A 14,725-nucleotide genomic window follows, 5' to 3' on the forward strand; every position below is an offset into this window, starting at 1 on the left:
AACTGGCCTGTTCCAATGCACCAATGACTGCTTTGTGTTGCAAAGCAAAGCAACAGAGAATACAAGTGTAGTTGGTCCTCTGTGTCTAGTACCATTTGACCCTCTCTAATCCGGCACTCTCTGGTCTGGCAACATCCATAGTCCGGCATGATTTTAGTTAGTTGGATGTCCACTTATCATGGGTGTGGTCAAGGTTCCTGCAGTGCCATAAAGTTTGTTTACAGCCACTGGTCCTGGCTCTCAGAGGTCTGTGCTGTGATTGAGCAGTGTTGGCAGCACAATATTGACCTCCCGTGGTTTGGCAAATCCTCTGGCTTGGCACTGGTCATGTCCGGAGAGTGCCGGACTAGTGAGGTTCAACCTGCAGTGCATTACTACCAGAGTCAACCTCGAATTCCATTCTTTTCTTTTCATTTCTAAAACCACCTCTATTGCAACCCAGCAGTAACCCCACATGGATGTCTCCCCACTGGAGCTCCAGGCAGGGGAAGATGTAACCTGCCAAGGATGGGAGACAGAATCGGTGCTAGAACACACTGATTCCCCGTCCCAGACCTCCCCCTAGCGCATGAACTCCTCAGACCAGAGAACGCCAAAACCCCATGCGTCTCCTTTTTCCACTGGCACACGGTGGCTGGAGATGTCCCTCACATTTTTTTCACCCTCTAATTCTTCCCTGCTGGCCATTCTCTGCATTAGACTATGGCTTGTGGACGAGGCAGCCACATCACGTACTACTTAAAAATCTCCTGAGAGCTTTTTCAGCTATTCTTGGCACTGAATCCTTGGGCTATTTTGAGGCTATAAAGCCTGGCGTTTCCAGGTCTGGGTTATGCCTAGTGAGCCCCTGGGATGTAACTCACCCCTGTGCAGAAGGCCAGTATATTTAAGTGCACCATTAAATTTGTGCTTAAGCTGTGTGCTGATTGTCAGCAAATTCTGAAACTCATTTCTTTTCAGACTGTCTCCGTAAAGGTGTAGGTTTGAATGGAGGTAGACAGAAGTCCCTTTTCCCACCATCTTGTGGATGTTCCCATGGGGAATGTGCCACGTTGCTTATCTTGCCAGAAGTGGCATCAGCAAAATGTAGTTCTACAATATCGAATCACTTTAGTTCTCTATAACGATTCAAATAAATACATTACAAAATTAAAAACAATGAAAACTTTCCTTCAAACAGTGCTTACCAGAAATCATGCTACTTGTATTCTGGGAGAGGAATGAGAAAATAGCTTAATGCAGAATAATTTATAGCTATAAAATGGGTTACATTTTCATAAAAATTTTATTTTACTGTTTTTTTTAAATAATTCAATGCACTGGCAGTATAATTAACCCCTCTATGAGAGACACAAATGTACCAGTTCAACCAATATTATTTATATAGAGACATTGTGTTTAAAAACAACAAAAGTACATTTAAAATGTTTGTACATAAAGTATTACTGTTATTTAAGAAGGAACAAAATGTAAACAAAATGCATAATTGTGCAACACATTGGAAATACAAAGCAAAACAGGCAAGATACAATTTTATACATATAAAGCAAAAGAAATCAAACCTTTATAACTATACAACATTTCAGTAATTGCTTGACATTTTAACAGTTACCTTGGTCTGTACAAAACAGCTTAACTTATACTTAAAACTTTACAAGAATAACATGCTTGTTGAGAACAAAGACACCTTGTGGAATAGCAGAGATTATGAATCTGATATTTGCACACACACAAAAAAGGCTAGTTCAATAATAAATCAAAAGTAAGAATGCAAGCTAAAGGGTTATTCAGTAAATTACAATCTAATTTCAATGGCTAATTGAAAAGAACATCAAAGTACAAGTTAAATCTGACTTTGGTTGGAAGGCCAAGAGGTCTTCATGTCTTAATGCCAGTAACCAGAACAGAGGGGATTTAAATGTTCCTGATATTTTGGTTACTTCTACACATTAAAAAAACCAAACAAAAACCTCACTCAAAACAAACAAACCCCCCAACAAAGACAAAAATCAAATTTGAGCTTTTTGCACAATAGTCAGCAATGGAGGTGAGAGATCACATATTTTTCCAGACTAATCCCCACACTAGCAGATAAAAAACAAGACACGAAGAAAGAACAACCATCCCTTTAGTTTGCGATTATTACTTTTCCCATACTTTCATAATCATATTCTGCTTTTCAGCGACCCGAAAACAACTTAATCTGAACTGTACCATTTGAAAAACAACGGGAGTGGGATTGCTACAGCTAACGCCAAAACACAAGCCAAAAGTTGGCTCCAAGTTAAAACAAAAATAACCAGACCTTTAACTTTGTTTTCAGACTTTGCAAGGATATGTCCTAGGCCTCATGAACATTGATTTTTTTTTCTTGAAAGAGGATTTAAAATTCAGTAGAAGATATGCAATCCAGAGATATCACAAAAATACATGAAGGAATAAAATATACAATAGTCTGTGGACTTACTGGGACCGTCAGCTTGGATAAAATGTACATCAGGTTTATGAATGTCCTCACATGACACATATGGCTAAAATTAATTCCCGATAGCATACAAGTTAACTTATTGAGGGCTGATTCTGCCAACCCAGAACTGGGCAGTAATTTGTAGTTTACTCCACAGTTAATTGCAATGAAATCAGTGGAGCTAACAGCTTAGCATAAGTAAGAAAGGCAGAATTAGGAACTTAATCTATACTTTCAATGATTTTTAATTACACAAAATTCATTTGGCTTAGAAAATACACTTTAATCTTCTGCAATGTCTTTGAGTGGGAGTAAAATATCCCATCTTTATACAGCGAGTATTAATGAGCTATTTGAATGTATACATTGAACCTCTCTAGTCCGGCACTCTCTGGTCTGGAAAAAACCGTGGTCCGGCATGGTTTTAATTAGCCAGATATCTACTTATTATGGGTGTGGTCAAGTTTCCCACCTTTTTTCAGCCACCAGTCCTGGCTCTCAGCATTCTATGCTGTTTTTTAGCTCTAATTTACCCCAAATGTCTTCTAAGAGCCCAGCAAGCAGTGGAAGTGTTGATAATGCTGCTAGACAATGTTGACTGCCCATGGTTTGGCAAATACTCGGATTCAGCACCGGTTAGGTCGCAAGAGTGCCAGACTAGAGAGGTTCAACCTGTAGGTACATATCCGTAAGAATTTTTTATAGTGAAACTCATTAATAAACCTGATTTGCCTCTGACCGACACTGATCTATATCCGGAGTAACTCCATTTAGGTCAATGACGTTACACCAGTGCAAAACTGTTGTTACCGAGAGTAAAATCAAGCCCAATATGGGGAGTGGCGAGAGTTTACATATATTGGAACTCAGGTTAGGGTGAAGCAAAATTAAAGGCCCGAACGTCTTCACACACAAATCTGGATCATCTTGGTCATCAGTTAAGATCACTGAAATTAGGGAAGCAGGATTTGGCTCAAGCTGTGGGGCTGTAAAGCTGCAGTGTAGATTTTTCTGGCTTTGGCTGGAGCGCGAGCTCTGGGATCCTACAAGGCATGAGGCTCACATATCCCTGTGCTCTGCAGCTACCTCATAATCTGTGGGTGGGGCAAGGAGCCATGGACTTCATCTACCTATTCCAGAGGTACACAGGTCACAGACTACGGTGCAAGCTGGTTCTGGGTCCCTGGATATAGCCCTTGGTGAAGTTCTGAGGTGAAAAAATGACTTTGCTCTAAGAAATTGGGGCCATAATGACGTGTTACTGCACTGTGCCATGGAACCATGCAACAAGGCAAGTGAATTCACCCGTCTAGTTTGTGGTGCACAAGGTCTTCCCTTCCTATGACACTGTATCACAGCTCAGCTGTTTCATCAGGGGGGTCTCAGTAATAATCAATCCCCTTTTCACAGACGTACAAACAGGTCGGATTCAGAAAGTCACACTCATGAAAGTCGCACTCCCCTCTCCCTTTTCATTCGACTTTGAATTTAATTAAACAGTTCTTCACATTTCTACCATTAGGAACGTGTAATGCAGCTGCCGTATGGATGGCTGTGTACCTTCTCATTCCAAGGACAATTCATCTTCATGGTATTTCTGATAAAATATCTTCTGACATAGTAAAAGGTTCTCATCTGACACCACATTTTACTCCATGACTCCTCTGGGTTGAAACGGCACTCATTACTTTAAGTGTAAACCTACTAAGTCCCATTAGTCTACATGCTGCGTGAAAGCCAAATCAGTCCTTTAACTTCACTGGATTTAAACGAATCCGGCCATTCACTCACTGAAGACCCTCAAAAATGAATCAAACAGCTCTGAAAAGTGGTAGCTGAAATAAAACTGTCAAGAATAAATCTTAGCGATAGGCCTGAGTAAAAAAAAAAATCCCAAACATGACCACAACTGAACTTCAGTCAGGGATAAACATTGATTGCTCATTAGGAATATAGTGAGGGTAGCGAGGAATATGATGATTAAGCACTAAGCTTGTATATTATTCGACAATACAGAATGCATGGATATGTCTTGGTGTCTACGGATCTTCTTCATATTTGTCATTTGTGTTATATAGTGCCTAGGAACATCAGACCTGGCCAGGATCCCAATTGTACAAGGCGTTGTACAGACACCGGTCAAAAACCAGGTTTTCTGTAATGGAAGCGTAGGAAATGGGCCCTTTTCAGTACTAATTGGATTTATTATATTTGTTTTTATAAAAATCATCTCTGGAGGGCACATAATTGATAATTAAATGCTACATTACGTAAAACTTGCAAATGGGGCAAGGAGCATGAGCATGAGGGGTGGCCCTTGTTTTTAACTTTCCTGCATTCTTGCCGTCTCCAAACATCCACCAAAATACAATAAAACCAGGAAGAGTTTCTAGCAATTCAAAGACTCTTTCAAGTGCTATCATGACACTTCAGTGAGTGGGGTGCATACAGCCAGGCGATACACACACACAGTATGTTAACTATACAGTACCCTGGGTGCACTGCGACTTTCATTCGCCTTCCTAAGGCCCCGGTCACTGCCACTACTGGGTTACTGTGGATGGCATGAGGGTCTGAGCAAGCCTGGCAAATGCTGCCTATGGGATGTTGATGGAATATACATACAAGACCTGGTCCTGCTTGGTGAAAATCAATGAGCGCTTTGCCATTGATTCCAAGGTGTGCAGGAGCAAACCTATGTGGATGCCATTGCTTTCTACTGTACTTCGGTTTTCTTGGGACAAGAGAATGATGCACATTTTCTGACTAGAAGTAAGGGTCCTCTTCTACAGAGAGACATATTAATGCCCCATTACCACAGAAAAGCAATGCTTCATCAAGGAAGCTCACGGCTCACTTCCCTGTAACTTTTCTTATATCTCCAAACATGTATTTAAGTAGGGTTGTAAAATCCTGGTTAATCAGTTAACTGGTTAAGTGTTAGGTTAACCTAATGTTTAACCGGTTAACCGGCTAAGCGGAATCTCTCCACTTCAGCCACCTAGCCCACGGGTCTCCTGCTCCCAGCCTCACACTGACTGCCGGTTCCCAGCCCTGCTCTGGGTCTGGGTTTGACTCTGGCAGCTCCTGGCTCTGGGGTTGACTCCCAGCTCCTGGTGCAGCCAGGCTGGTGTGTCCCCCCAACCACATGCATGGGCTGCTCTGGCCTAGCCAGAGCAGCCCCTGCCTGCGATGCACCTGGGCCACCGTGGACAGGAGCAGCTCCACACATCTGGGATAACCCCTACTTGCAACACACTGAACCCGCTGCGGACAGGGTCAGCCCTGCGTGCAACAGGCCCCAAGGGGTTGGAGCAGCCCCCTGCCTAGCGTGGGCAGGTAGCTGCTCCTGCCCCCCACTGGTAAGCACCACCCATTCAGGGTGATAATTACCAGTCAACTGGTTAACCTTTCACACCCCTATATTTAAGCCTTTCAGTCTTTTAAGCTTTAGCTCCCTGAAAATATCATTTGTTTAAAAAACTATTTTAAATAACCACAAAAAAGGACAAAAGTATTTCCTTCAAAGTAGCTCAAAGTTGGTCATAAAGTTTTTAGGGAGGAATATCAGTCACTCTTTGTATTTAGAACAGGGGCGGGCATATAGCGGCCTGTGGGCCAAATCCGGTCTGCCAGGGGTAGCTCTTAGTGGGCCTCCACTGCTATATTTATCTACACGGCTGTAGGTACTGGTGATTGCAGTTCCTGGTGGCTGAAGAGCATTGCTTCCCACTGTGCCCATTGGTCGGGAACGGTGATCCGTGGCCAACAGGAGCTGTGATCAGTGTTACCTGCAGCCGTGCAGGTAATATTGTGTTGGCTGCCTTCTAAGAGCTAAATCTGGTAAACCGCTGCCGTGTTATTGCCTGACCCTGATTTAGAAGCATCCCAGAAATTAATTTTAGCTGACAGTTCAGATTCAGTGTCTTATGCACTAAACTAGGAAGCTGATTGTTTTGTTTCATAAGAAGGAACCAAAGTCCTTGAGCTTGAGATTTTTATAGACCACAGATCTCCCCTTTCTTTCCAGCGAGGTCATCTATAAATAAAACAATCAGCCTTTTCCCACTGAGCTTATTAAGTGACCATGAGTCCAAAGGCCATGCACTGACAAGAGGAGGGCAAAATTCAACTCTGAGAAACATGCTGGGAAGCATGCCACCAAATGTTAGCACCAAGATGACAAGCTCCACTGGAAAAAAAAATCTAGAAAAAAAACCTTTAATTTTTGTATTTAAATAAACTAGCTAAAAATGTGTGAACAGTGCACCAAATGCTGCAACTTTAATTTGGGTCCAGACGTTCTCTACTTGCAAAGGAAGTTTGCTGAGCAAAAGTGCCCCAGAAAAAGCTAACCTTATACCACGGGCTAGCAACTGATGGGACATGGACCATATGAAGCAGATGGTAGCTCTCCTAAGTTTTCCCGTTAAGAACATTTACGACTGTGGGCCTCAGTTTCTTAATAAATGTCATGTGGCTGAACATATGTACTGTTCTCAGAATAGGCACAAGGCCATACACGCCATTTAAGCCCAATGATGCCCACAACAAGGTGTGTAAAGACCTGCTTAAACATTTTGGACTGCGCTGACCTGTCGTTTTGCACCGATTGATGACTAGTATTTTATATTTTTGTCCTTAGTCTGTGTGATTTCCTTCACCATACCCTTAGTATGTTGCTCTAGACATCACTTAACATTAAAAAGAGTGATGCAATATTGCCAACTCTTGCACTGTTATCAAGAGTCTTTCAAAATTAGGTGTCTTTCTGAAACTCAGCTGCAGGTATCAGGAAATTGTATGAATATCCCAGCTTTTATTGAAAAGAAAAAAAGAGAGAATGTTTCTAGTTCCCCTGGTTGTGGTGGAAAGCTTGAAATTTGCAGCAGAAAATATGCTAATGAGGGATCCTGTCCTGGAGAGGCATAAGGATCTTGCGCAAAACGGGGTTTTTGCGCAAAACAGAAGTGGCTACACTGCTTTCTTTTTGTGCAAAAACCCCTTGTGCAAAAAGAAACGGCAGAAAATATGCTAATGATATCATGACTCATTAAGATATTTTCTGCCACAAAAACTCACAGTGTAGAGAAAGCCTGAGTATTTCTTAAAGACTCAGAACCGATAGAACAAATAAAAGGAACACAAAATATAGTATGAAAAAAGCCCTCGTGATTTCAAAGACAGCCTCATAATTTTGGTGGCCTTACTCATGATTTTTGAATGCTTGAAGTTGACATTTTTCACCAGGAGAAAGTCCAGGCAGACACACTACCACCTCATGCATCAAAATTCTTCCCCATTCAAAACAAACAAACAATTTCATTCAATGAAATCTACTTGAAATAGTCATTTAAAGAGTAAAATTACTCCATGAAGATGCCATGTTGGCATTTGAAATGTGACCCAAAAGAAGCATCAGCCCCAGGGATAAGAAGGTAATTCACTCTCCATATTTAATTTGTTTCTAAGCTGCTTTTGAAACAAGACCGCTAAATAGTACATTGGCTTGTGATTCTACGCTTGACTGCTGGGCTCATTATAATTGTGCCATTGATTCAACATGCATTTCAAACTAAGTCACAGGAAGCAAAACCAGGTGAGCTAATTCTCTAAGCTGTCTAGGTAAAGGAGATGCAAAGGTATGTTAAATTTTGAGATGAGAGTCTTTTTATTACAAGCAACAGAGGAAAGATAATACTCTGGCTCAGTGAGGATAGCTGACTGTTTCAAACAGCCTTGTTCTCTGAAGATTGTATTTCAAGACGTATATATATCCTTCGAAAATCCACGGCAGGCTAAGATTTCAGTCTATGGTAAAATAACCAGGGAGGACAATGTTCTTAATTAGGAGGAATAGTTAGTCAATCCAGTAGGAGAGGTCTTACAAAGAGGATGGAAAACTGAGGTCACAACCACCATCAAAACGTCAGTTATCAGAAGCAACTAAGCTAATCTCATTTTTTTTTAAAAAGGTGCATGTGTGAAAAATCACCCTTTTGACATTTATGAATGATTCTTGCTATCCTGGTTTTTTTATTCATTAGAGAAAACGGTCAGAATCAACACGAGGAGCTCTTTTGGATTCATGTTTCAGTCAAGTACCCCCATACCCATGAAAGAACAGTTAAGGGTACGCTGCTTACTGTAGGTACAGGAATGAGTAGATAATCCAGACTGTGCATATTCTGTACCTTTATAGACAGCCCTATCAGCATGATTTATCTAACAATATACTTCCCACACTGGCTATATTTACAAGATCTTGTTGTGGAACAAAATATTGTGGTTTATAGAAGTTGTAAAGGTTTTTATTAATAGGAACTAATACACAATTGTTTAAAAAGAGAAGTTTATATTAAAATACAGACTGGGCGCAGTTGGTGAACTATTTTTATCAAAAATGTGCAAGGCCTGTTTTAAAAACCTAGCCATCTGAACCTTTTGAATGCAAATTTGTTCTATTTATCTGGTCACAAACCAGTGAGTAGAATCCAATATCTTGCCCGATTAAAGGATATAAGGCTTATATATCAAAAGGCAATTATAATTAAATAATAACTGTATGATATTTAATACACATGTTGTGTTATTTCAGTGAGATGTGACACAGAATAATATTTACATTGCCATGAGGGTTTTTTTTTTGTTTATATAAATGAAATTTACAGTTTGATAAGGTGTGCAGGCATTACATCAAGAATGATATGAGGCCATTTAAAGTCTTGTGAATTACTGATATAAATGTATTTTGTTTTGTTTCATGCACCACTGCATCTTACAGCACCACGACAAGAACAGAGCAGTTTATAAAGGGGCAAAAAAAAAAAAAAAAAAAAAAAGGAATAAGAGAATGAAATGGTCTAATTTATTCATGATTGCTTTGAAATTTTCTCTGAATTGTCTCATGATTATGCATGTGTTAAAGGAATGGTCAAAAATATGACAGCACGGTAAATAAAAATGGAACTTGAAAAATGGGTAATTTGAAGAACTGGTAGACAGAAGTATTCATAGCCATTATGAATCAAATGTTCCTTTTGGGTAAATCTAGTGATTTCCGTTAATTTTTCATTGTTTTTGAGAAAAGTAAGATAATACTGTCTTCTTCTAATGCTTTGAAATCAACAAAACGGGTGTAAACGAATGCCATGGGGCACTGGAAGAGCTTCAGCAGCAGCCAGCTAAATTACTCATGAGTCTCATCAAGAATCCATGCTTTCACATACAATGTCTGTGTTTACAATTTAGCACTCCTGTCACTAAGTCATTATGCCAGAGGAGATTGTTTCGCCAAGAAAAATTGCAGAGGAATATTTGCTTGAGACCAAAGAGTAGGCATGAAAGGAAATTCACAGACTGAGCACATGAATGATAGCTAAGACTATGAAAGCAAACATTTCTGAAATTGCCTAATAAACTGCATTATTCTGCCCACTTAAGCCATGAAGCCAACAATAAGCAGAAAAAACTATCAAAACCTCATTGCATAGAGTGGCATCTTCCTTTAATTATTCCTCCCAATCTTTTATCTCTTAACACCTTTGGTGATTTTACACTACATACCTGTCAGATGTTCAGAGCGCTGTTTTTTTTTTTTTAAAGAGATCAGGCCTATATAAAGAAGGACATCTTAGCAATAAACATTTGCAGGTAACGATGCCAGAACTAAGCAGAGAACAGCTTGGCTTGGGTTCAGAGGACAATTCTGAGTGAATGTTCTACTAATTTTTTTCGCATATATGTAAGACGTTTTGTACTATTTCTCAGGAATCCATATCTTCTCAAAGTGCTTTTTTTTAATTCAATTTTTCACTTGAAGGCAGTGTCGACTTAAAGCAATACTGCAAGGAATGTACCGTTCCATAAAGCACATAAGGATGGCAGGATCCAGGAGACGCAAGGCATAGAAATTGTCAAAAAGGATTAGATGGTACAACACGGACCGCTCTGGAGTCATAAGTTCCATTTATGGTAACTTCTACTTCCAATAAGATAAGATATCAAAAAAGGCAATAAAAATGAATAAAGTTCCAGAAATGAGCGGAGTTCCACCAGTGATCGTCTGTGCGCTGGCAGAGGTAGGATGATGGGGAGGGTATGAAGAGGGCAGCAGTCACTACAACAAATGCGCCTCCAGGCGGAGCCAGTGAAGTCCTTGGCGAACGTAACGGACCAGCGTGGTCATACTGCTGTGTTGCGTTAATGGTCCCATGACTGAGTCCAGGTCTACAAAGAACTCTGCAACAAAGGAAATGGGGGTCATTGTTTCAGGTAACTGCCGAAATACATTCACAGAATCATAGAATCATAGAGCTGGAAGAGGACATCAAGTCCAGCCCCCTGCCCAAAGCAGGACCAACCCCAACTAAATCATCCCAGCCAGAGCTTTGTCAAGCCGAGACTTAAAAACCTCTAGGGATGGAAATTCCACCACCTCCCTAGGTAACCCACTCCAGGGCTTCACCACCCTCCTAGTGAAACAGTTTTTCCTAATATCCAACCTAGACCTCCTCCACTGTAATTTGAGACCATTGCTCCTTGTTCTGCCATCCGTCACTACTGAGAACAGCCTCTCTCCATCCTTTTAGGAACCTCCCTTCAACCTCACCCCCTTCACTCTTCTCTTCTGCAGACTAAACAAACCCAAATCCTTCTGCCTCTCCTCATAGATCATGTGCCCCAGCCCCCTAATCATTTTGGTCACCCTCCGCTGGACCCGCTCCAATGCTTTCACATCCTTTCTATAGTGGGGGGCCCAGAACTAGACGCAATACTCCAGATGTGGCCTCACCAAAGCCGAATAAAGGGGAATAATCACTTCTCTAAATCTGCTGGCAATGCTCCTCCCAATGCAACATAATATGCTATTAACCTTCTTGGCTACAAGGGCACACTGTTGACTCATATCCAGCTTCTCATCCACTGTAATCTCCAGGTCCTTTTCTGCAGAACTGTTACTTAGCTAGTTGGTCCCCAGCCTGTAACAATGCTTGGGATTTTTCCGTCCCAAGTGCAGGACTCTACACTTGTCTTTGATGAACCTCATCAGATTTCTTTTGGCTCAATCCTCTAATCTGTCTAGGTCACTCTGGACCCTATCCCTACCCTCCAGCGTATCTACCTCTACCTTCATTAATTAAGATGATTTCATAATTAGTGGTTATGAACCAATTAGCGAATGCTCAAAAGCTTATGAAACGACAACCCACAAGTAGCTCTTGATATCTCAGGACTGTATTAACACAATGCCTAGATTCACAGATTTTACGGACAGAAGGAACCCTTCTGATAACCTAGTTTGACCTTCTCCATCGCCCCAAAGCACTGCACCCAATCATTTCTGCAGCAAGTCCATCATGACGGCTTGGGCTGCAGTGCATTTTTTAGAAAGATAACCAGGCTGGACTTCAAGATTGCAAGTGACAGAGAATCCATCATGTCCCTAGGCAAGCTTTTTCAGTGGTTAATTACTCACTGTTAAGTGACATATATAGTGCGCATTATCTCACAATCCTTCCTATATTGTATATGTGGGCAAATATATGGTATTATATACTTTTTAAAAAAAGAGTTCCCTTTATAATGCTGTGTGGGGTCAAACTGTGACATTGGGGTTGAATATTCACCTCTTTGAATATTATGATATAGAACTGAAATAAAGGTAACAGTGAACATAAGAACATAAGAACGGCCGTACTGGGTCAGACCAAAGGTCCATCTAGCCCAGTAGCCTGTCTACCGACAGTGGCCAGCACCAGGTGCCCCAGAGAGGGTGGACCGAAGACAATGATCAAGCGATTTGTCTCCTGCCATCCCTCTCCAGCCTCTGACAAACAGAGGCCAAGGACACCATTTTATCCCCTGGCTAATAGCCTTTTATGGACCTAACCTCCATGAATTTATCCAGCTTCTCTTTAAACTCTATTATAGTCCTAGCCTTCACAGCCTCCTCTGGCAAGGAGTTCCACAGGTTGACTACACGCTGTGTGAAAAAGAACTTTCTTTTATTAGTTTTAAACCTGCTACCCATTAATTTCATTTGGTGTCCTCTAGTTCTTCTATTATGGGAACTAATAAATAACTTTTCTTTATCAGCCCTCTCCACACCACTCATGATTTTATAGACCTCTATCATATCCCCCCTCAGTCTCCTCTTTTCTAAACTGAAAAGTCCCAGTCGCTTTAACCTCTCCTCATATGGGAACCGTTCCAAACCCCTAATCATTTTAGTTGCCCTTTTCTGAACCCTTTCCAAGGCCAAAATATCTTTTTTGAGGTGAGGAGACCACATCTGTACACAGTATTCAAGATGTGGGCGTACCATAGTTTTATACAGGGGCAGTAAGATATTCTGGGTCTTATTTTCTATCCCTTTCTTAATAATTCCCAGCATCCTATTTGCCTTTTTGACCACCGCTGCACACTGCGTGGAAGTTTTCAGAGAACTGTCCACGATAACTCCAAGATCCCTTTCCTGATTTGTCGTAGCCAAATTAGCCCCCATCATACTGTACGTATAGTTGGGGTTATTTTTCCCGATGTGCATTACTTTACATTTATCCACATTAAATTTCATTTTCCATTTTGTTGCCCAATCACTCAGTTTGGTGAGATCTTCTTGGAGTCCCTCACAGTCTGCTTCTGTCGTGACTATCCTAAACAGTTTTGTATCATCTGCAATCTTTACCACCTCACTGCTTACCCCTTTCTCCAGATCATTTATGAATAAGTTGAAAAGGATTGGTCCCAGGACTGACCCTTGAGGTACACCACTAGTTACCCCTCTCCAATCTGAAAATTTACCATTTATTCCTACCCTTTGTTTCCTGTCTTTTAACCAGTTCTCAATCCAAGAAAGGACCTTCCCTCTTATCCCATGGCCATGTAATTTACACAAGAGCCTTTGGATCTAGAAAACCACATATTGTATAAACACACCATCACATATCACATCATGAATATAAACCACATAACAAAGGTGCATCTACACAGCACCCTAAAGCCGAAACAAGATACACAATTGGCGCTACGCCAATTGCGTATCTTATTTCAATTGTATTTCGAAATAGCTTATTTCAAAAATTGGCTCATCTACACAGCACCAAATTTTAAAATAACCTGCAATTTTGAGACATCCTTCAACTCTCGTGGAACAAGATGCCGAAATAATGGGCGTGTTTTAAAGTCACAGGGTATCTCAAAATAGCCCTACTGTCTAGATGTACCCCAAATGTATTTTGTGATCAGAAATCTGTCTTGCTAAAATTGTTGTATTGTAAACTGTTTTGGCATGAAATATGTTACATTTCTGTATTGTTTTTCAGCTGAAGACCATAAAATCCTTTAAAAACTGCTACCGAAAGTACCGTAATCACAGTGCTTGCTGCTAAATTCAGCCACCTCTAGAGGGAAATTGTGAAAGCTGAAACTTTAAACAGGCAGAATACAGGCTAGAAATTGGCTTGAACATTATTACAGTGTTTACTAATGGGCATGTTTTGACTTCAGCTAGTCTTGATTTTCTGCCATGTGTGCCAGGTTCTAGTTTGTGGCTTGCTTGCCTGAAACCGCTGGGAACAAGCAGTGATGGTCATACAATACTTTTTCCTAGTCACCAGAAGCTACTCTGGGAATTATCAAGGCTTCTTTTCTGCAACTCACACCAGCCTCTGCTGGATCTGTTCCCTCCTTGCGGAAGAACTGAGAGAGATGGCGATACTCTTGGAAGTCTCCGCCGCCCCACTATGCCAGACCAGCTTCAGCAATGTCAGGTCCTCATAATGGGTGGCTACGTCTACACTGGCCCCTTCTACGGAAGAGGCATGCTAATTTAGAACTTTGGAATAGGGAAATCCGCGGGGGATTTAAATATCCCCCGCGGGATTTAAATAAACATGGCCGCCGCTTTTTTTCCGGCTTGGGGAAAAGCCGGAAAAGAGCATCCAGACTGGCACGATCCTCCGGAATAAAGCCCTATTTAAATCCCCCGTGGATTTCCCTATTCCAAAGTTCTAAATTAGCATGCCTCTTCTGAAGAAGGGGCCAGTGTAGACGTAGCCGGTGAGTTTGGGGATTGTGGTAACCAGGAAATGGAAACATCTCAGAGAGAAAGAGATCCCGGCCCTGTGACAGTTTCCTGAAAAAGGAAACTAAAAGAGAAGGCAAAATATCCCACAAAGATCTAGAGCTGGTCTGTTATCCTCAGTTCCATCCCATGAAAACATCAAATCTAAGAGTGGGCCAATAACCATCTCT

The 14,725-nt window shown here is 41.2% G+C and overlaps 1 protein-coding gene across 4 annotated transcripts in view; it reads right to left on the reverse strand.

Moving 5' to 3' along the window:
• Nucleotides 1-1,360: 1,360 nt before the first annotated feature.
• Nucleotides 1,361-14,725, reverse strand: part of AFF2 (ALF transcription elongation factor 2) — a 463,868-nt gene continuing 450,503 nt past the window's right edge. For all 4 annotated transcript variants that reach the window (XM_075941078.2, XM_075941079.2, XM_075941077.2 and 1 more), the window contains one exon: nucleotides 1,361-10,708. In XM_075941078.2, coding sequence (XP_075797193.2) covers nucleotides 10,587-10,708 — 122 coding nt within the window. In that variant the 3' untranslated portion in view covers nucleotides 1,361-10,586. The remainder of the gene's footprint in view (nucleotides 10,709-14,725) is intronic.

The sequence above is a fragment of the Pelodiscus sinensis genome, chromosome 13, assembly GCF_052426305.1.
Source record: "Pelodiscus sinensis isolate ZL-2025 chromosome 13, ASM5242630v1, whole genome shotgun sequence".
NCBI classification, from domain to species: domain Eukaryota; kingdom Metazoa; phylum Chordata; order Testudines; family Trionychidae; genus Pelodiscus; species Pelodiscus sinensis.